This window comes from Eschrichtius robustus, chromosome 14 (genome assembly GCF_028021215.1).
Source record: "Eschrichtius robustus isolate mEscRob2 chromosome 14, mEscRob2.pri, whole genome shotgun sequence".
Taxonomy (NCBI): Eukaryota; Metazoa; Chordata; class Mammalia; order Artiodactyla; family Eschrichtiidae; genus Eschrichtius; species Eschrichtius robustus.
Window position 1 is genome coordinate 296,435 of NC_090837.1, and position 21,288 is coordinate 317,722.

The 21,288-nt window shown below is 45.4% G+C and overlaps 1 protein-coding gene across 2 annotated transcripts in view; it reads right to left on the reverse strand.

Moving 5' to 3' along the window:
• Window positions 1-19,185, reverse strand: part of LOC137776438 (zinc finger protein 84) — a 100,920-nt gene extending 81,735 nt beyond the window's left edge. The window contains exons 1-4 of one of the 2 annotated variants that reach the window (XM_068562935.1): window positions 18,780-19,185; window positions 10,142-10,268; window positions 9,777-9,872; window positions 6,005-7,280 (exon numbers count right to left, since the gene is read on the reverse strand). In XM_068562935.1, coding sequence (XP_068419036.1) covers window positions 6,005-7,280; window positions 9,777-9,872; window positions 10,142-10,268; window positions 18,780-18,812 — 1,532 coding nt within the window. In that variant the 5' untranslated portion in view covers window positions 18,813-19,185. Of the gene's footprint in view, window positions 1-5,326; window positions 7,281-9,776; window positions 9,873-10,141; window positions 10,269-18,779 lie in introns of those variants that run through there. The other variant, XM_068562928.1, reaches the window with a different exon arrangement.
• Between the last annotated feature and the right edge of the window lie 2,103 nt (window positions 19,186-21,288).

A 21,288-nucleotide genomic window follows, 5' to 3' on the forward strand; every position in this document is an offset into this window, starting at 1 on the left:
ATGGCCAAGAGGCACATGAAAAGCTGCTCAACATCACTAATTATTAGAGAAATGCAAATCAAAACTACAATGAGGTATCACCTCACACCAGTTAGAATGGGCATCATCAGAAAATCTACAAACAACAAATGCTGGAGAGGGTGTGGAGAAAAGGGAACCCTCTTGCACTGCTGGTGGGAATGTAAATTGATACAGCCACTATGGAGAACAGTATGGAGGTTCCTTAAAAAACTAAAAATAGAATTACCATATGACCCAGCAATCCCACTACTTGGCCTATACCCAGAGAAAACCATAATTCAAAAAGACACATGCACCCCAATGTTCATTGCAGCACTATTTACAATAGCCAGGTCATGGAAGCAACCTAAATGACCATCAACAGATGAATGGATCAAGAAGATGTGGTACATATATACAATGGAATATTACTCAGCCATAAAAAGGAACAAAATTGGTCGTTTGTGGAGACGTGGATGGACCTAGAGACTGTCATACAGAGTGAAGTAAGTCAGAAAGAGAAAAACTAATATTGTATACTAACGCATGTATGTAGAATCTAGAAAAATGGTACAGATGAACCAGTTTTCAAGGCAGAAATAGAGACACAAATGGAGAGAACAAACGTATGGACACCAAGGGGGGAAAGTGGTGGGGGGAGGGTGGTGGCGGCGTGATGAATTGGGAGATTGGGATTGACATGTATACACTGATGTGTATAAAATAGACAACTAATAAGAACCTGCTGTATAAAATAAATAAATAAAATAAAATTTTAAAAAATTGTAAAGAATTCCTAAATACCATTTACTTATACTTCCCCAATTTTAATGTTTTACCACGTCTGCTTTCTCTATAAAAGAACATATTTTTCGTGAAAGGTACGAGCATGAGTTGCAGATGTGAGTCCTCTACACTCCCCAGTGCTTCAGCATCTCCAACAAGGTCATTCTATTACCTAGTGACCATAAAATTATCAAATGAGGAAATTAACATAAATGCCATAATATTACCTAATACACAAAACTTATCCAAAGTCCATCAATTGCCCAGATAATGTCCAAGAAACAAAATTTGGGTTCAGTGTGCAGTGCCCTGTCTCTTTAGCTCTTTTTTAACTGGAGCAGCCTTTCAGCCTTTTTCTTCTACAACCTCAACGTGTTTTAAAGTGCATGCCATTTTCATGGTAAATGGCCCTAACTTGTGTTTGCTAAATATTTCCTCACAATTTAGATTCAGGTTATGCATTTGGGGCAGGAATACTACAGAAATGACACTGTGTCCTTCTCAGAGAATTATAGCAACAGTTCCCTGATATTTGTTTGTACCAGTAGTGGCAATATTAGTTTTGATTGCTTAATTAAGGTGGTAAATGCCAGATTTCTCTTTTTCCAACTGTAATTAATAAGTATCTTGTGGGCAGATGTTTTGAAACTAATAAAATATCCTCTCATATAACTGACACTCAAAAAAAAAAAACAAACCAAAAAACTGTCACTCACCCAGTTTTAGCATTCATTAATGATTCTTGCCTAAAACAAGTATTACTGTGCTGGCTACCAAATGGTGATTTTCTAATCTGTCATTTCTTTTCATATTTATTGATATTCAACTTTTTAAAAGTTTTCCCCTCTTCCCTAGTTGTTTATATTTATATATCTATATATCATTATGGATATATGGATTGTTATTTTATTCTTTGGGTTGTAACCTGTTATCATTATTTATTTGGTCCCAGTTTTGGCCACTGTCTTAGAGCTGCTTGCAGTGTCCTTCGGGGCTTGTTCTGTGGCCTAGCATGTGGGCTGTGTGGCACAAAGTTCCATGTGTGCTTGGGGAGTCTGCTGCAGTGGAGTAGAGTGCTCCACATGTCTGCTAGGTCCAGCTGGTTTAGAGTGCTGTTCAAATTGCCTGTTTCCTTGCTGAATGTCATGGGTTGAATTGTTTCCCCCCCAAAAGAGATGTTGGAATCCTAACCCCCCACCTCAGAATCTGACCTTATTTAGAGACAGGGTCTTTACAGAGATAACTATGTTCAAATGAGGTCTTTAGGGTGGGCCCTAAACCAATATGATTGGTATCCTTATAAAAAGGAGAAATTTGGACACAAAATAGACACATATAAGGAGAAAAATGATGTGAAGAGACAACGGGAGAAGACGGAGACCTAGAAGTTGAAGAGAGAAGCCTGGAACAGATTCTCCCCTCACAATCCTCAGGAGGAATCAACCCTGCTGGCACCTTGACTTCAGACTTGTAGCCTCCAGAACTATGAAATATATAAAAAATAAATTTGTTACTTAAACCACTCATTTTGTAGTACTCTGTTACAGCAGCCCTTGCAAACAAATGAAGATTTTGGCTGGAAAACAGGGTGCCGCTTTAGCAAATACCTAAAAATGTGGAAGTGGCTTTGGAATTGGTAGAGGATGGAAGAATTTTGAGGTACTTGATAGAAAAAGCCCAGATTGCCTTGAGGACACTGTTGGTAGAAGTACGAATGTTAAGGTAGTACTGGTGAGGTGTCAGTTAAAAATGAGGGACGTGTTACTGGAAATCAGAGAAAAGCGGCAGAGAACTTGGCTGACTTGTGTTCTATTGTTTAATGGAAGGCAGAACTTGTGAGTGACGAATTTGGATATTGAGCTGAAGAGATTTCTAAGCAAAGTGTTGAAGGCATGACTTAACTTCTGAGAATGTATTATTAAACATAAAGGAACTAGATCATGAAGATCTAGAAGACTCTCAGCTTACTCATATCGCAAAAAACGAGAAAGCAAGCTCAGGAGAGAACACCAAGCATGTGGCCAGACCCTGCTTGCTCAACAGATTATGGGTGTATGGCTTGTGAATCCAATTAATCATCTCAGCAGAAATGCTACCAACTTGGACTGAAGGGAACAGAGAAAGGTTGAAATGAAAGAACTCTGTCAAACTTCTGAGATTCTACAGGCAGGAAACAGGCTGGAAACAGGCTGATAGAGCTATCTAGCTGTGAACATAGGTCATCCTTAAAGCAAAGGAAAGAATGACCCTGAGGGCGGGACCACTTCCTTGGTTCCAGAAGGTGAAGCCTCCTTTTTAATTCCAGAGGGCTGGCCCACCATCCAGGGTTGAAGGGGCAGGGCCACCACCCCAGTGGGCTCAGAGGACAGAGCATTTAGCCAAAGAGGGTTATTCTCAAGCCTTAACATCTATCGGAATTTACCCTGCTACTTTTTGGACTTGGTTGGGACTCATTAACACCCTTTTTCCTGATGATTTCTTCCTTTTGGAATGGGAATATCTATCCCATGCCTATCTGATTACTGTATTTTGGAAGCAGATAACTTATCTGGTGTCACAGATTCACAGATGAAGAGGAATATTGCCCCAGGATGAATCATATCCCAAGTCTCACCCATACCTGATTTAGATGAGATTATGGACTTAGAGTTGATGTTGGAGTGGATTAAGATTTGGGGGGATGTTGGGCAGGGGTGAATGCATTTTGCATGTGAAAAGCATATGAATTCGGTGGGGTGGGGAGGGGTAGGAGGGCAGACTGTTATGGGTTGAATTGCATCCTGTCAAAAAAGACGCTGGATTCCTAACCCCCAGTATCTCAGAATGTGAAGTTAATTAGAGACAGGGTCTTTACAGAGATAATCAAGTTTAAATTAGATCATAGGGTGAGACCTAAGCCAATATCACTGGTGTCCTTACAAGAAGAGGAAATTTGGACACAGAGCTGGTAACAGCGAGGCATGGGGTACTGCAAGAATAAGCTGCCTCCTACAAGGTATGGTCCACTTTTTCATGCAAGGGAAGGGCCTCTACATCAGGAGTTAGCGGGTACTGTGGGTAATACCGTGTCTGCCACAACCATTCAACTCTGCCACTGCAGTGCAAAAGCAGCCGGACAGCAACACACAGCCAGATTGTGTCTGGCTGTGGTCCAAAGAAACTTGATGGATGGACACTGAAATTTGAATTTCAAATAATTTTCTCATTTCATAAAAGTTTGGATCTTTTTAACCATTTAAAAATGTAAAAGCTTCTTAGCTTGCCATCCATACAAATATGGGCTGCAATCTGTATTTGGCCTGCAGTCTGTAGTTTGCCAGCATCTAGGCCATATCCCCGAGTGGAGAGCATACAGTGCAAAGTACATCACGAGTTTGCTAGGCTGAGTCCTCGGATTCTTCTCAGATATCACTACTCTAATGATCAATTATCAAGAGACAACTTTTCTAATGCACATTTACATAAGGGATTAGTACGCACTTAAGGTAGATGACTCTTTAATTCAGCAAGCCAACTATGTATTTGATTTCCACCATCTCAACCCTACAGCTCTGAGTAAGCAATTATTTCAGCAATGTCAGAGCGTGGCTGAGTTCAGTACTCTACCTTGAGATGAGATTCCAGGCCTTCAAGTCTGTCCTTGCTGTGTTTAAGAGCCGATGTAACCAGAACGAGCCATCTCATCTCCTGCCCCAGATTTCCTTGTTAATTTAAAACTCTTCTAGGACAGTAGTTTCTCACTGTTCCCAGAATCTTACCAACAGGGGTCACAAGGTTCTTGGTGTACACAAGCAATAACACTATTTCATACTTTGTACTAAAAAGTATCCACCGTGGAATATAAACAGGAATCTGAAAGATTTTCTTCTTGTCTCAGGAAAAAACCTAAACCACACACCCAAGCTGTTCTTCAACAGTTTACTACCTACAGCTACTCCAGAGCAACGACTTACCAGTTAATGCCCTTCAGTTACAAGAAACAGGAACTCATTCTGCTTCACTTTAGCAGAAAACAATATTTATTGAAAAGATGAGGAAGCACACAGAAGACCAGAAAACCAGGTTCAAAAGGGGCAGTATCCAAAGTTATTCTGAGAAATCAAAACAGCAAGAACTAACTGATGGTCTCAGTAGAATTCTGGGAGAAGAATGAGTTCCATTATTTCCCTGCTGGTTCATGGGAGACTGAAATCGAGACGCAAACTCTGGGAAAAGAGGCTCCCATTTCCCAACAATGGCAGAGTGCTCACCTGTGACTGGTGGAAAGGACACCCTGAAAGACCCACCACAAGGGTGCACACACACAGGAAGAGTATTTCTCCAGAGAGATCTAAGCCACTCTTACCGATCAATGGGGAACAGACACTGAACTGGTAAATATAATCAATGTTCATTATGGTGAGTGCTCTTAGGAAGCACCCCTTTTAACAACTGCTAGACCCACTTGCTGGATAAGTAAATTCATTTGGAGAACTAAATCCTTTCATTTATTAAAAACTACATTATTTTAGTTATATTGTTAAGAAATAAAGAGACAACACTGATCCTTAGCATTTAATATGGAAAATATTAGAGGGTGTTATTCCACAAACTATCAAACATAACAAGTTACATTTAAAAATAAAATACCAAAAATTTTTAAAACGCTATTCAGTGTTACTCAGGAAAGTCTCACTCCATACCCCTTAACCTTCAGAGTATGTTCCTTGCCCTTTTCCTGCTATTACTCTAGTTACATATTAAAATAAAAAACAACTTTACTCTCTACCAAGACTTTCTTCAGCACATCTGGAACACGACTCCCCATGTAACACAGCTTCCACGGGAAGTGCTTTCCTGATTTATTAAAGTTACAAGGGCTTCTCAATATGAATTCCCCAAGTTAAATCTTCATAATCAGGCTACCACGTCTGATACAGTTACTGCTCTGTACTCCTGCAACTATTTTCTCGTGTATAAAGATTTGTATGACTTACTTCTGAAAGCTTTTGCACATTCATTCCAAATATGATTGGCTTCTCTCTCATATGACTAATTTGATAAGAGAGTATTTTTAGGACTTCCTGCCTCTATTATCATCTGAAGTTTCCTGTGGATCAGCTTCTGTGAGAATGCTTCTAACATCTACTCCGTTCTGACTTCTCACTTGTGAGTTTTTCGATGTATACGAAGCCCTGAATTCCAGCAGAAGGATTTCCCACATTCAGAACATTTCCACGGCTTCTCTCCTGTATGAACTCTCTGATGTTCACTGAGAGACGACTTCTGAGTGAAGGCTTTCCCGCATTCACTGCATTTGTGGGGTTTTTCTCCTGAATGAGTCTTCTGGTGTATCTGAAGTGATGCCTTCCTAGGATAGGCTTTCTCACATTCGCTGCATTCATAGGGCTTCTCTGTTGAATGAGTTCTCTGATGTATAATTAGCTGTGATTTCCCACAAAAGGCCCTCTCACAGAAGCTACACTCATAGGGTCTCTCTCCTGTGTGTGCTCTCCGGTGTATAACGAGGTATGACTTGCTGCTGAAGGCTTTCCCACACTCACTGCACCCATAGGGCTTCTCTCCTGCGTGAGCTCTCAGATGTGCGGTGAGCTGTTCCTTCCTACCGAAGGCCTTCCCACATTCACTGCACTGATAAGGATTATTTCCTGTGTGAATCCCCTGGTGCACAATGAGTTGTGTCTTCATGCTGAAGGCCTTCCCGCAATCCCTGCACTGATAGGGCTTCTCTCCCGTGTGCATCCTAATGTGAATGAGGAGATACGACTTACTCCTGAAGGCTTTCCCACAGTCACTGCATTTATGAGGTTTCACTCCTGTGTGAGTTCTCTGGTGCACAATGAATGGGGACTTCAGACTAAAGGCTTTCCCACATTCACTGCATTCATAGGGTTTCACTCCTGTATGGCTTCTCTGGTGTAAAATAAGCTGTGATTTCCAGCTGTAGGCTTTCCCACATTCACTGCAACCGTAAGGTTTCCCTCCTGAGTGAATTTCCTGATGGACAATGAGCTGTGACCTGAATGAGAAGACTTTCCCACACTCGATACAGGAATAGGGCTTCTCTCCTGTGTGGACTCTCTGATGAGCATTGAGGTTTGACTTGGCACTGAAGGCTCGCTCACATTTAGTGCATTCGTATGGTCTCTCTCCTGTATGAATTCTGAGATGTACAATGAGCTGTGATTTACAACGAAAAGCTTTCCCACATTCATTACATACACAGTTTTTTTCTATACTATGAGTTCTTTGATGCTTAAGAAAATATGATTCATCACACCCATGAAACTGATCAGGATTCTGTCTTAGATAGTTTCTGGCTGAAATTAAGTTTTGTGTCAAGCTTTTTCCATGTGTATTATATTTAAGGAGACTTTGTCTTGAAGAAATGTGGCTTTTGCTCAGATGAAGCTTTCCAAATGCATTACAAGCATAGCTTCTCTCAACACTTTCGAGTTCATCTTGATTTTTCTGGTACCATTCTTGCCAACCTTCTAGAAAAAAACACACACACAAAAAAAAACACCGTATATTTAACATCATAACACAAACCTAATATAGAACTAAAGGGCTTTAGGACTGCCATGTACTGAGTGTTTTTCTTTTGGTCCAGGCCTCTGACACACTGGTTCAAAAGAAATACTGGCCAAGTGCACACACATCACATAACCAAGCATGGGGGCGAGGGGAAGTGAATCAAACCAAAATAAGTCCCTTTACAGAAATGGGTAGCTGATTAGCAGTGATCGAAAATGTTTTTTTAAAATAAAAGTTTAAAAAATTTAGCCTGCACTTAGAAGCCAATGCCATCTGTTTATGCCAATTTTATTATTGCAGGAGTTTACTCAAAAAGTTAACTCACAGGATACAGAAGAGCTAGGTATGACATTTAGGTAGGTACAATGAGACATTAAAAGAGAGACTGAGTGAGCCATAAGGAAAGTAAGGCAAAAGCATTCCAAACAGAAGGAAGAGCAAATGCAAAGCTCCTGGGGAAGGAACCTGCGTGGCATGGTTAAGGAACAGAACAAAGGCCAGGACAGCTGAGACCCCCTGAGTGAATAGAGTGAAGGCAGGAACCAGATTAGGCAAGGCCCCAGGAAAGAGTTTTCACCCAACGGACTTTAATTAGAGGGGATCTCGATTCATCTTCTGCTTTTAAAAGATCAGTGGCCGTTACGTAAAAACGAATAGGAAAAGGGCAGAGACAAATGAACAGCCACTGCAGCAGTCCAGGATGACAGGGTGGGGCTGGCTGTCCTTCTGGAGCTGAGCAACGTGTACATACTTGGAGAGAGAACTAAGAAAGGTACTAATGGACTGGATGTGAGAACCCAGAGGCGGGGAGGACTTAGTAACTCCTAGATTTGAGACTTGAGAAGCAGGTGGTGCTGCTCTTTGAGACTGAAAACACTGGGAGAGAGACATGTTCGGAGGAAAAACAAAGGACTCTGTTTTGGATCTTATTACATTTGAGATCATAGTTAAATATCCAAATGGAGAAGCAGGTAGGCAGTTAGACCTCAGTTCAGTGCTCAGTAAGAAGTAGGCATCAACAGCACATACAAGGTATTAAATGATGTGAGGGATAACATCTTCTAGGGAACACGTGCAAATTAAAAGGGATGCCAAAACAGCCCTGGAGCAGATGACATTTAAGGTTGGAGAGGAGATGCAGAGAGAATGGGAAAGTCCATCTGTGAGGCCCAAACAGTGTGAAGATGACAGTGATAGCAAGACAAGGGTTAAAGGAAAGGAGCAGCAGCAGGGTGTGGTCTGGACAGCAGCTATCCAGGCAAAAGCATTCCAAACAGAAGGGACAGCAAGTACAAAGCTCCTGAGGAGGGAACCTGCATGGCATGGTTAAGAAACAGAACAAAGGCCAGGAAAGCTGAGACCCCCTGAGTGAACAGAGTGAAGGCAGGAACCAGATTAGGCAAGGCCCCGTACACACTGTCTGACTGTGTGTCAGCACCCGTCAGACACACAGCCTCAGTCACCCCCATACACGACTGCTGCGCTGGGGGCCTCAGTAGCTGTCCTGCTTTCTCAGGACTGCTTGCTAAACACTTTTCTCCCCAGAGTGGTGGGAAACCGGAGGAAGAAGAGCAATTTCAGAAGTGTCTTCCCATTTCTGCCACTGAGAATGCAGAGTGGGAAAGCCCAGGGGCACTCTCCTGCAAGCGTATAAAGCTGGGACCAGAGCGCACGAGGAAAAGAGAAGGAGGATGGCAATTCTGCTGTTACAACGCTGGGAGGAAAAAAGCTTTGATTTTCACGACAGAAGAGTCTTTCCACAGTTACAATGTAGAAGAGAAGCCCAAAGTTGGACAGCTCAAAAGGGAAGAGTAAGCGGGGTCAGGGAAATAAAAGTAGGGTGATAAAAACCACCTAAGATACAGGTGAGACGAGGCTAGGTTTCAGGATTCTTTTAATAAAAGAGCCCAAGGGACTTCCCTGGCGGTCCAGTGGTTAAGAATCTGCACGTACACTGCAGGGAGCATGGGTTCCATCCCTGGTCGGGGAACTAAGATCCTACGTGCTGCACGGTATGGCCAAAAAAAAAAAAGAAAAGAAGAAAAGAAAAGTGCCCAAGAAAGTAACAGTTGTAATTTCCAAGTGACTAGTGTGAGAAGAGAGAAGGGAGCAATGAAATCTCCTAAGACAGTCGAGGGGAGAGAATGAAATGAAAGACTATGGGTAAAGTCGAGGGACTTAACTGCAGAGGCAAGAGAGAAAACGAGGCCCATGACTACAGAAAGGAAGGCAGAGAAAAAAGGTGCCAGAAGGAAGGAAACTAACCCAGAAAGCAATCTCTCGGAGCCACGGGAGGAAACCGAGGGCCCTGTCCTTACCTGAGGACTCGCGGGCTCATGCCGAGTTCACCGGTGGTTCAAGTACTTCAAGAACAGTTCGCGCACACAACACTCCCTGAGTGCCAGCCCCGGTTCACTCCCGACCTCCCGTCTCCATGGTTTCTGCTAACCCACCTGGACCGCTCTGACGGGAAACTTCCGCGTTTATTATCCATGGCTCTTCTCCTTGCTCTAACTTGAAGATTAAATCAGGTTTGGTACCATGATACCCTGTTAAGGGAAAATCACAAAGGATGTGGGCCAAACTGCTGGGGACTAGGAAAGGAAGCTAGGAGCTAGGAAAGGAAGCAGCTCGTTTGCACTTGGGGAAAGATTACAATGAGGGGATGAAGCCCGAATAGGGCCTAAGAACGTATGACCTCTAGAACTCAAGTCCATAATCATTAATTACTTCAGAGGCCCCGGGATAGAACAACAAAAGAAAAAGTGGTGGCAACTTATGACTCACGACCTGAGCCGAAAAGAGAAGCTGTACTTACCCACAGACACCAGGTTACTATAGTTTTCCAGAGTCACATCCCGGTACAGGTGCTTCTGCGCAGAATCCAGTAACTGCCATTCTTCCCAGGTGAACTCCATAGATATATCCTTGAATGACGACAATCCCTGTAACAATACACACACCATTCCACAGGCTGCAATTACACTGGGAGACGTGGAAAAGATGTAGAGGACCCAGGAAAGGAGAATGTCCCTCCACAGACTGCATCCTGTGCCCAGGCCACCACTTGCTTTGAGAGAGAATTAAAAAATAATAATAATAATTGAGCCTCCGTGTGCCAGATACTCTTTTGGGTCCTGAAGACTTCAGGATGAGTGAAGCCCACTCTGGCCTCCAGAAGCTTTTAGTCTTGTAGAGGGAAATGAACAGCTATGCATGCAGACAAAATAAGGTGTTTCCAGTCTGATAAGAACCTATTCAGGGAGACCTTGCACAGGGTGGCGAGCATGACTCTAACTACGGGCACCAGACACACAAGGTCTGACCCTCCAGAAGTGCCTGCCGTCTGGCCAGCTGCTCAGCCCACCTGAGTCTCAGTGGGAGTGAGCACATTAAGAAAACACGCCAGGGACTTCCCTGGTGGTGCAGTGGTTAAGAATCCACCTGCCAATGCAGGGGACAAGGGTTCGAGCCCTGGTCCGGGAAGATTCCACATGCCGTGGAGCAACTAAGCCCGTGCACCACAACTACCGAGGCTGCGCTCTAGAGCCCACGAGCCACAACTACTGAGCCCGCATGCCGCAACTACTGAAGCCCGCGCACTCTAGGGCCCACGTGCTGCAACTACTGAGCCCACATGCCACAGCTACTGAAGCCGCGCTCCGCAACGAGAAGCCACCGCAATGAAAAGCCCGCGCACCGCAACGAAGACCCAACGCAGCCAAAGATAAATAAAATTTAAAAAAAAAAAAAAGAGGGCTTCCCTGGTGGCGCAGTGGTTGAGAATCCGCCTGCCAATGCAGGGGATGCGGGTTCGAGCCCTGGTCTGGGAAGATCCCACATACCACGGAGCAGCTGGGCCCGTGAGCCACAACTACTGAGCCTGCGCGTCTGGAGCCTGTGCTCCGCAACAAGAGAGGCCGCGATAGTGAGAGGCCCGCGCACCGCGATGAAGAGTGGCCCCCGCTTGCTGCAACTGGAGAAAGCCCTCGCACAGAAACGAAGACCCAACACAGCCAAAAACAAATAAATAAATAAATTAAAAAAAAAAAAAAAGAAAGAAAAGAAAACGTGCCAAATAGGTGACTTCCCAGGCTTCTTCCAAGAAAATAAGGGGTCCACGACCGAGTCGACCAGGGGACACCCAGCACAGACTGTGAACCTAAAGCCCAGGTTGCGGAGCCACAGGCCACGAGCCAGCGCGGGGGCATCTGCTCCCCGAGGTGCACGGGTCCTACCAGGCGGCCCTGTGGCAGTGTCAGCCATGCGGCCTGCATGCCTGGTGCTTGATGCCTCTGAGAACCACCCAGTGTGCTCACAATAAATTCCTCTCACAGGACCAAAAGATAGCAGCAAGCCACAGACCCTCAGGGGATCATTCAATAAGCACTTATTAGGCACCAACCGCGGACACGGTCCCTGTCCTCAGTGGGTTTCCATTCCTGCAGGGGAGATGCCAGTAAACACACAGCCACCTAGCACGCAGGCGGTGACAGTGCTCTGACAGGCCTCCAGCAGCAGGCGGGGAGGAAGACACAGGCGCTATCTCAGATGGGTGATCAGGAGCCCCCTGCTGAGGCGACATTTAGGCAGAAACACAAGCAGTGTGAGAACGGGCTCTGAGATTTCTTCGGGAAGAGCCTTCCACGCAGCATGAAAACAAAGGCACAGGCCTGCAGGGCTCGAAGGACGTGGTAAGGACTTGGATTTCATTCCACAGGAGGAGAAGCCCCCGGAAGGCCTTGGACAGGGTGGTGCGCTCTGACCCCCATCTGAGACCATTCTGACTGCCACAGAGAGGAGAGGGGTCCTAGTTCCAGTGGAAGATGAAGGTCCTGGGGCTGGAGTGAGAGCACTGGGGTAAGGAGCAGTGGTTGGGTCCCAGGCATCCAGTGAAGCCAGAGGCAGAGACGTCCCAGTGGAGACGACAGCGCAGAGAGAGAGAGAAGGACGTCGAGGAGAAGGCAAGGATCCTGGCCGAGCAAACGGAAGACACTGCCCTCTACAGGTTGGGAAGCCTGCAAGATGAGAAAGGGAGGGATGGGGGCTGAAGACAAAGAAGCAGCAGCTAGAGGAGCCCCGACTGACGCCCTAACAGGCTCCTCCCCAAGAGCACTGCCTGCAGAGAGGGGGACCCCGGGGAAGACACAGTGAGTGCAACTCTGGGGGAGCCTCAGAGGCCAGTGGAAATACAGGGTAGAGCCCTGGCACAGGGTCCAAGCGATCCCCGTCGTGCTGGGGACTGACCGCCAGACGACAGGAGCTTCCCATCCCAACCCACAAGGAGCTCCCACAGGGACAAAAAGTGAAGTGGGAATAAAGAGAAGAGCCTCCCATCTCCCGCAGGCTGAGTCGGGGAAGAAGAGGGGTTGGAGTATAGCCTGGACTTTCCAACGCCTGAAAGTTAACTTACATCCAAATACTTGGCTCTTGCCAAGATCACTGCCAGGGCCGGGGAGGGACAGCTGACAGGGCATGTCTGAGGTCGTGATGAAGAAAAATGAAGCCGTGACATCAAGCCCAGGGCATTCATGCAGGGAGGAGGAGAAACAGGAAGCAAGGCGTGAGGAAGATGCCACAAGAGCAAATGCAGACCAAACGGACAGGATGGAAGGAGAAAGGAGTAGAGCAGAGAGTATATTTTATTTTAAGCTTTTTGCTATTTTTTAAGCTTGATAAGAATAAAAACAAAATACAAAGGAACTACTACAAAAAATTTTAATTGGGCAAGCATAATCAAGAAATGAGGGGACTTCCCTGGTGGTCCAGTGGTAAAGAATCCGCCTTCCAATACGGGGGAAGTGGGTTCGATACCCTGATCGGGGAACTAAGATCCCACATGCTGTGGGGCAATTAAGCCCGAGCTCCGCAACTACAGAGCCCACGTGCCCTGGTGCCCTCGCACCACAACTAGAGAGAAGCCCACGTGCCACAAGGAAGAGCCCACCCCACAATGAAAGATCCCGCATGCCGCAACTAAGACCCGAAGCAGCCAAAATAATAAATAAATCTTTTAAAAAAAAGAAAAGAGGGCTTCCCTGGTGGCGCAGTGGTTGAGAATCCGCCTGCCAATGCAGGGGACACGGGTTCGATCCCTGGTCTGGGAAGATCCCACATGCCGCGGAGCAACTAAGCCCGTGAGCCACAACTACTGAGCCTGCGTGTATGGAGCCTGTGCTCCGCAACGGGAGAGGCCGCGACAGTGAGAGGCCCGCGCACCGCGATGAAGAGTGGCCCCCGCTCGCCACAGCTGGAGAAAGCCCTCGCACAGAAACGAAGACCCAACACAGCCTAAATAAATAAATAAATAAAATTTATTAAAAAAAAAAAAAAAAAAAGAAAAGAAAGCAAAGAGGGAATGACCAAGACAGCGTGCATAACTCTTAGAGAAGGGATTTTAAAATTCATAAACGATCACTATACACAAGCAGTTCTGCTATAATGTGATATGTATGTTACCAAAAAAAAAAGACAAAAAAAACACCACTATGCAAAGTCTCAGGCTTATGAGAAGAACAGGGTTGGGGTGTGACACCTTTGTAGCACACATGAAAAAAGAAAATCAGGAACCTTAATAAAAACAGTAGCAGTTTTATACATGTTTGATTTGAGAAATACATAAATACTACCATAAATATGGCACTGTACCTTGAAAAACACCTGACGTCTGGGCGTCAGAAGGGCCGTAGGTTAGTATCAAGTGGTGAAAAGAGGCTTGCCTGAAATCAGTCAGAAAGCTCACATTGTTCCCTAAGATATCAATCATGTTGAAACAAATTTACATCCTTAAAGCAAACATGATAGCAGAACTGACTGTATTTACAAATTTGTTCCAATAAATTTGAAAACTTAGAAGAAATGGAAAATTTCCTAGGAAAATGAAAGTAACCAATATTTGCCCAGAAAGAATTAGGAAGACCAGACTGACTAGCCCATGGTCATAAAATAAACTGAAACAGTAATCAAAGGTAGTATACCCTCTCCATAAAGACAACAGTCCGACACTATCTTTAAAAGTAAGTTCTATCAGCATCCAAGGAACAGAAAATTTCCCCCACATCTAATCTGATGTAGAGCCAGGAAATGATGGGAAACCCATCAAACAAACCTATATAATCCTACAGAGCAGGCAAGGACAGCACAAACTGTAGTCCAATCTCATTTATTAAAAATACCTAGATAAAGACACTAATAGACTAAAACAAATCCTGTACATACATACATAGCAAACTATGAATGAAGTTTATCCAGAAACTTAAAGGACAGTCCAAACTTTAAAAAAACAAAACACAACCGTATCAAAGAAGTAAGTAACATTAGTACATTAATGGAGATCAGACAATCATCTCAATAGATGAAACAAAGTACTATGATGAAATTTAACACTTTTAAAAATTACAATTTAGTTTGTTACAGGTAAAAGTAATTTCCCTAAGCCTATAAAAAAAATCATACTTTGTGTGAAACTAAAATCAGGAACAAGACACGGACGCTCACATCAACTCTGCTAGTCAGCACTGTCCCAGAGGACCCAGCAGAGCAGGAACAAAGCAAAATGCCAGTGATAAACACTAAGCAAGGAGGAGAAACTACTGTCATTATTTACAAACATCTGATTTTCTGACTAAAAAAACTAACAGAAACAGCTGGCATAACATGAGAACCGATAAGAAACATCAGCAGGGTGGCAGTTAAAACAAAAAAATCAACATGTAATAGCTCTTTGATACATCAACAGTAACCAACTTGAAAATGTAATAAGAACCACAACAAATCTAGAAAGTACTCAGGAATAAAGCTTAAAAATAGAGAAAAACCTAACGAAAACTACACATGTGATAAAATACATAAATGCAGAGGCAAAGAAAACACAGTAGCCCAGATATGGAAGGAACGTAAGTGTCCACTGATAGATGAATGGATACAGAAGATGTGATACACATACACACACACACACACGAACATTACTCAGCCATTAAAAAAAAACCCAAAATCTTGTCATCTGTGACAACATGGATGGAACTAGAGGGTATTATGCTAAGTGAAATAAATCAGACAGAAATACAAATACCATATGACCTCACTTATATGTGGAATCTAAAAAATTAAATAAACAAAACAAAACAAAAACAGACTCATAGGCACAGAGACCAAAAAGGTGGTTGCCAGAGGTAGAAGGGTGAGTGAAATAGGTGAAGGGGATTAAGAGGTACAAACCTTCAGTTATAACATAAATTAGCCACGGGGATGCAGCATAAGGAATATGGTCAATAATGCTGTAATAACTTTGTATTGGGACGATTACCAGCCTTGGGGCGGTGATCATTTCATAATGTATGCAAATGTCAAATCACTATGTAGTACACCTGAAGCTACCATAATACTGTATATCAACTAAATTTCAAACATTTTTATATTAAAAAAAACCAAAAAAAACAGAGGCCTGAGTAATTGAGTTAACATTTATGATATGTAGACTCAATGTGGTATAAAGATATTAATTTTCAACAAATTAATTTATAAATTCAATGAATTCTCAATCAAAATGCTAAGAAGATGTTACATTTTATTTCGTCTAATGGTAAGTCTTTTCTAACACTTATTCACAATAAATAAAATCATACGTTTGGACTACCGCTGCTACAACTAGAAAATTAATGGTAAATTACAATCCTCGTGAACATCAGAGACCCACGGAAGCAAGGAAGACTGAATGAACCAAATTTCAGAGAGGGGAGAGCTCTTCCCAGGTGAGCTAAGAGTGCTGGCTGTTTACTTCGCCAAGGGCATTTGTCCAGCCTGAGAACAGGCGGGACGGGGTCAGCTGAGACAGAGGACGACACCAGGAGAAAGAGAAACCAGTGGAGCCTTCGATGCCCCCCTGGACAGCAGGCTGTCCCCCTGGGGCATTTGCTGAGTGCGGTCAGTGCAGGAACTGGGCGGGAATGGCAGACTGACTCTCCCATAGTCTCAAGGCACTTAGGACAAAAAGTACTGCGAGGGAGGAGCCTGCGATCGGCACACCCCGCTGAAAATACAGGTGAACCGAGTGCAACTAAAGCAGCACCCCAGCCCCAAACCAGCTCAGTGTCTGTTTAGATGAGGTGATCAGTCACTCCCCATCTGCACAACAGAGGAGAGGGGAAAGAGGCTCTTGTAGAAAGTAACACTGAACTTCAGTCTCCGTGGCTGTTCCCTTTATACCAATTCATGTACACACACACACAAGTAAAGAGAGAATGATAGAGCTAATCTGGGGAATCTGGGTGAAGGGTGTTTTTTTTTAATACAATACAGGAGATTAGTTTATACTATTCTTGCAACTTCTCCAGTTTTGAAATTATTTCAAAATAAAACATAAAATGTAATAAACTCCTAGGGCTTTCCAGATGATCCTTTGCCTACTGAAAGGGCCCTACACAATCTGGCCTTGCTCTCGCATGCTCCCTCCCCATTCCTGCCACGTGCCTTCTTTCCACTAGACAGGGCACCTGCTGGTTCTCACCTTAAGGTCACTGACTTAGCTGCTTCCTGTTCTGTGCCCCCATCCTCCCATGATCATCCAGCTGTCATTCAGATTCTGCTTAAATGCTGCCTCAAGACAAGGTTGCCAGTCTGAAGTAGCCACCCAGCCTCTCAGTGCATGAGCATTCACAACTTTGTTCATGATGTTCCCCTGATATGTCTTACCATCTCCCATACCCTCCACGGGGTCATGGGCTCTGTCAGTCTTGTTCACCCCTGCGTGCCCTAGAAAATTACCTGGCATAATAGTCAATAAAGGCTTGCTAAACACGTGCACTCAAAAACAAGGAAATACTGTCTACATTTGTTCAAGTCTTTTAGGTCCTAAGAGGCAATAAGAGCGCAGGCTCTGAAGACACTCTGCGTGGGTCTGAATCTCAGCTCTGTCACCCTCGTGTCCTTGTTTCCCTTACTAGTTTGGGACCTGGCAGCCTCCCCAGTTTCCTCAGCTGTAAAATGGGGACATACTTGCCTCACAGGGCCGTGAGGTGTAATGACGTCACAGACACAAAGTGGCTAGGCCAAGAGTGGTGCCTATTAATATTATTCTACCGTTGTGAAGTCTTCTTTATTCAGGTCCTGTACCCTTATGGTCACTTATTTTATCTTTTCCAATTGCTATTGCAAATACGTTTTCTCTCGTTGTACTCTCTGTATAGTTATTGTTTAAAAGCAAAAAGTTCATTGATTTTGAGGTTAACTGTACCCCTCCGGCCGCCTCGGTGAAATCCCTTCTCCCCTGACACCCAAACTCTTCCTGTCACACTTGATCACCTAAAAAAGTGTCTATACTATTACTAATCGCTTCTCTACATCCTGCTGCCCACAGCCGCATGCAATCCCTTCGCCTCTCAGGAAGTGACCACCTGCACCACCCCCGACATTCTCTCTGCTCTGGAAAAGCTGCTTAAGACCCACACATTCTGAAGTCCAGGCGGCACCTTTCGGCCTCATGAAACATTTCTGAGGCATTTCGTATCATGGCTTCTAAGAAGCTCTCTTTTCTCAAATTTGCAGGGGGAAGAAACCACTCTCCAAATTTTCTGTCACCTCCCTTGCACCCCAGCCCTTCTGCACCGCCGTCCTGGTTGCCCCGAGTCCTCTACTGGTCCCTCCTGGGGCTCTACTCGTCGTACCCTGCGCTCCCCCGAACACAGGCGCCTTTAATCTGCACATGTTAGTTGAAAACCCCTACCCAAGCTACAGGCTCGACGACAGGCACTGCGCTTCGGACACCTACAAGCGCGCTCGGCCCCTGGATACCTCTTCCAACAGTTTTCTCAAGGCCGGAAACACGAGCAGCGCGCCAACGGCTCCGAGGAAGTTCACCTTCGCCGGGAAGCCCGCTCTGGCTCACCGCCCAACCACCCGCCCGGCCCGGCCGGTCCACTGGGCCTCTCCCCTCGCGACGCGGCTCCTTCCGGCTGAGCCCTCGAACCCGCCCGCCACCCTGCCCAGCGACCACCCTCCGCAAGAGACCGCAGCTCCTCGAAAGCAAGAAACGTACGTAATTCTTTCGCACTGCCAGCGCCAGTCTCAGCGCCCCGCACACAAAGACACTCGGTGTATGAGCATCTCAACAAGGGAATGGACAAAGAGGAGGTTAATTTCTCTGATGGGGCCCGAAAGGGCTGGACACGAAGACAACTCCGTACTTGTGTGTGAGAAACCAGAAACGACAGAGGATCACTTCCTTCACGAGGAACCCTCGCTGCCCTCAGAATTCAGGGTCCGCTGTAGACAATAAAACAGGGTACCTGCCGAAGGACAGGGCACCGGACACAAAACGCCCGAAGACGAGGAACGTTCCTGGAGACCCAGGCGGACGGCGGCGAACACGCGAGTTCAGGCCCTGGCGTGGCCGTCACGGGATGAACACGGCCACGCTCACGGCCCAGTCAGCTTGCGCAAGGGAGAAAGTCCCGACTCACCCAACACGAAGCTGTCCGGGACCTGCTGGCCATCCCGCGCTGTTTCGTGCAGGGTCTCCCGGCTGCTCCCACCCCGCCCACCCAGCAGGGGCTTCGCGCCCCACGGAGGGAGGGTCCGCGGGCACCAGGCACCTTCCCGTCGGGGCTGAGCCCCTCGCACGGACGCGGCCTCCGAGCCCGGGCGGAGGGAACCGGGGCGATGAGTTTGTACCGTTCCGCAGCCGTGAGGCGGCAGGGACCGAGGACGGGCTGGCCGCCTCCACGCCCGGACCGACCGTGGGGGTTCAGGCGGCCAAGAGCCTGGTGCGCACAGGACGTTCCGGGCCAGGGTACCTTCGCGTCTCCGCCAGCTCCGCGGCCAAGGAAAAAGAACGTCCCCGGCCCGCCTCTGCGCACAGTCGCCAAGCAGGCTGCAGCCCGCTAGGCGCGTACTCCGCTGAGGCGGGGGTGCGGCGCACGCGGAAGTACGTCACGCGACCAGGAGCGGCCGGCAGAAAACGACATCTCCCAGAACCCTCTGCGGAGGAGGCGGAGGGCCTGGGGAGAGCGGCGGAGGCTGACGGGAAAGGCGGGCGGGCTGCCTCTGCAAGCGCACCGTGTCCGCCCCGGCCGGCGTCTGCGCGGGCAGAGTCCGTCCCCATGCAGGGGCTGGCGCTCGGGTCTGGACGCCACACCGGGCAGAGTTTCGACTGGAGGACACAGTGGAGAAGAGCACCGTGTGAGGCTGCAAGCTGCAGTGCACAGGGTTATACAACAGTTGTGAATATCAGTGCCCCAAATAATAGTTACCAACTTCATAACGGTAGATGAAAAGAGAAATAGAAGTACATCACTAATGGGAGACATGAACATGTCAACTCTCCGTCCCAGACAGAGCAAACAATAGCCGACTGAAAAAAAACGCACAACCTACACGTTGAGACTTATGTTTTATTTTATGAACAAAACTGAGGACTTAAGCTTGAGACACAGCATCTTAGCTCTGAGGGGCTGCTCCAAAGAGGCAAAGGGAGAAGCCAGGATATTATAGGAGTTTTTGCAACAAAGAGCAGGTAGTCGGAACATCAAAATATTACTGTTGGTTAAAGAAAACCAGACATCTCAAGTTAAGGAATTAAGCGCTTTTTTGTTGTTGTTGTTGTTGTTACTTTTACCATAAGGAAGAGATTTGTTTATTTATTTATTGTTGTAACTTTTACTATAAGGAAGAGATTTTTTATTTTTATTTTTGAATTTTATCTTTTTAAACAGCAGGTTCTTATTAGTCATCCATTTTATACAAATTAGTGTATACATGTCAATCCCAATCTCCCAATTCATCACACCACCACCACCATCACCACTTTCCCCTCTTGGTGTCCATACGTTTGTTCTCTACATCTGTGTCTCAATTTCTGCCCTGAAACCGGTTAATCTGTACCATTTTTCTAAGTTCCACATATATGCGTTAATATATGATATTTGTTTTTCGCTTTCTGACTTACTTCACTCTGTATGACAGTCTCTAGATCCATCCACGTCTCTACAAATGACCCAATTTCGTTCCTTTTTATGGCTGAGTAATATTCCCTTGTATATATGTACCACATCTTCTTGATCCATTTGTCTGTCGATGGTCATTTAAGTTGCTCCCATGACCTGGCTATTGTAAATAGTGCTGCAATGAACATTGGGGTGCATGTGTCTTTTTGAATTATGGTTTTGTCTGGGTATATGCCACGTAGTGGGATTGCTGGGTCATATGGTAATTAGAGTTTCAGTTTTGTTTTTTTTTTAAATAATAAATGTATTTATTTATTTATTTTTGGCTGCATTGGGTCTTTTTTTTTTAACATCTTTATTGACGTATAATTGCTTTACAATGGTGTGTTAGTTTCTGCTTTATAAGAAAGTGAATCAGTTATACATATACGTATGTTCCCATATCTCTTCCCTCTTGCATCTCCCTCCCTCCCACCCTCCCCATCCCACCCCTCTAGGCGGTCACAAAGCACCGAGCTGATCTCCCTGTGCTATGCTGCTGCTTCCCACTAGCTATCTATTTTATATTTGGTAGTGTATATATGTCCATGACACGCTCTCACCCTGTCACACCTCACCCCTCCCCCGCCCCATATCCTCAAGTCCATTCTCTAGTAGGTCTGTGTCTTTATTCCCGTCTTGCCACTAGGTTCTTCATGGCCTTTTTTTTTTTTCTCCTTAGATTCCATATATATGTGTTAGCATACTGTATTTGTTTTTCTCTTTCTGACTTACTTCACTCTGTATGACAGACTCTAACTCCATCCACCTCATTACAAATACCTCCATTTCATTTCTTTTTATGGCTGAGTAATATTCCATTGTATATATGTGCCACATCTTCTTTATCCATTCATCCGATGATGGACACTTAGGTTGCTTCCATGTCCTGGCTATTGTAAATAGAGCTGCAATGAACATTTTGGTACATGATTCTTTTTGAAATATGGTTTTCTCAGGGTATATGCCCAGTAGTGGGATTGCTGGG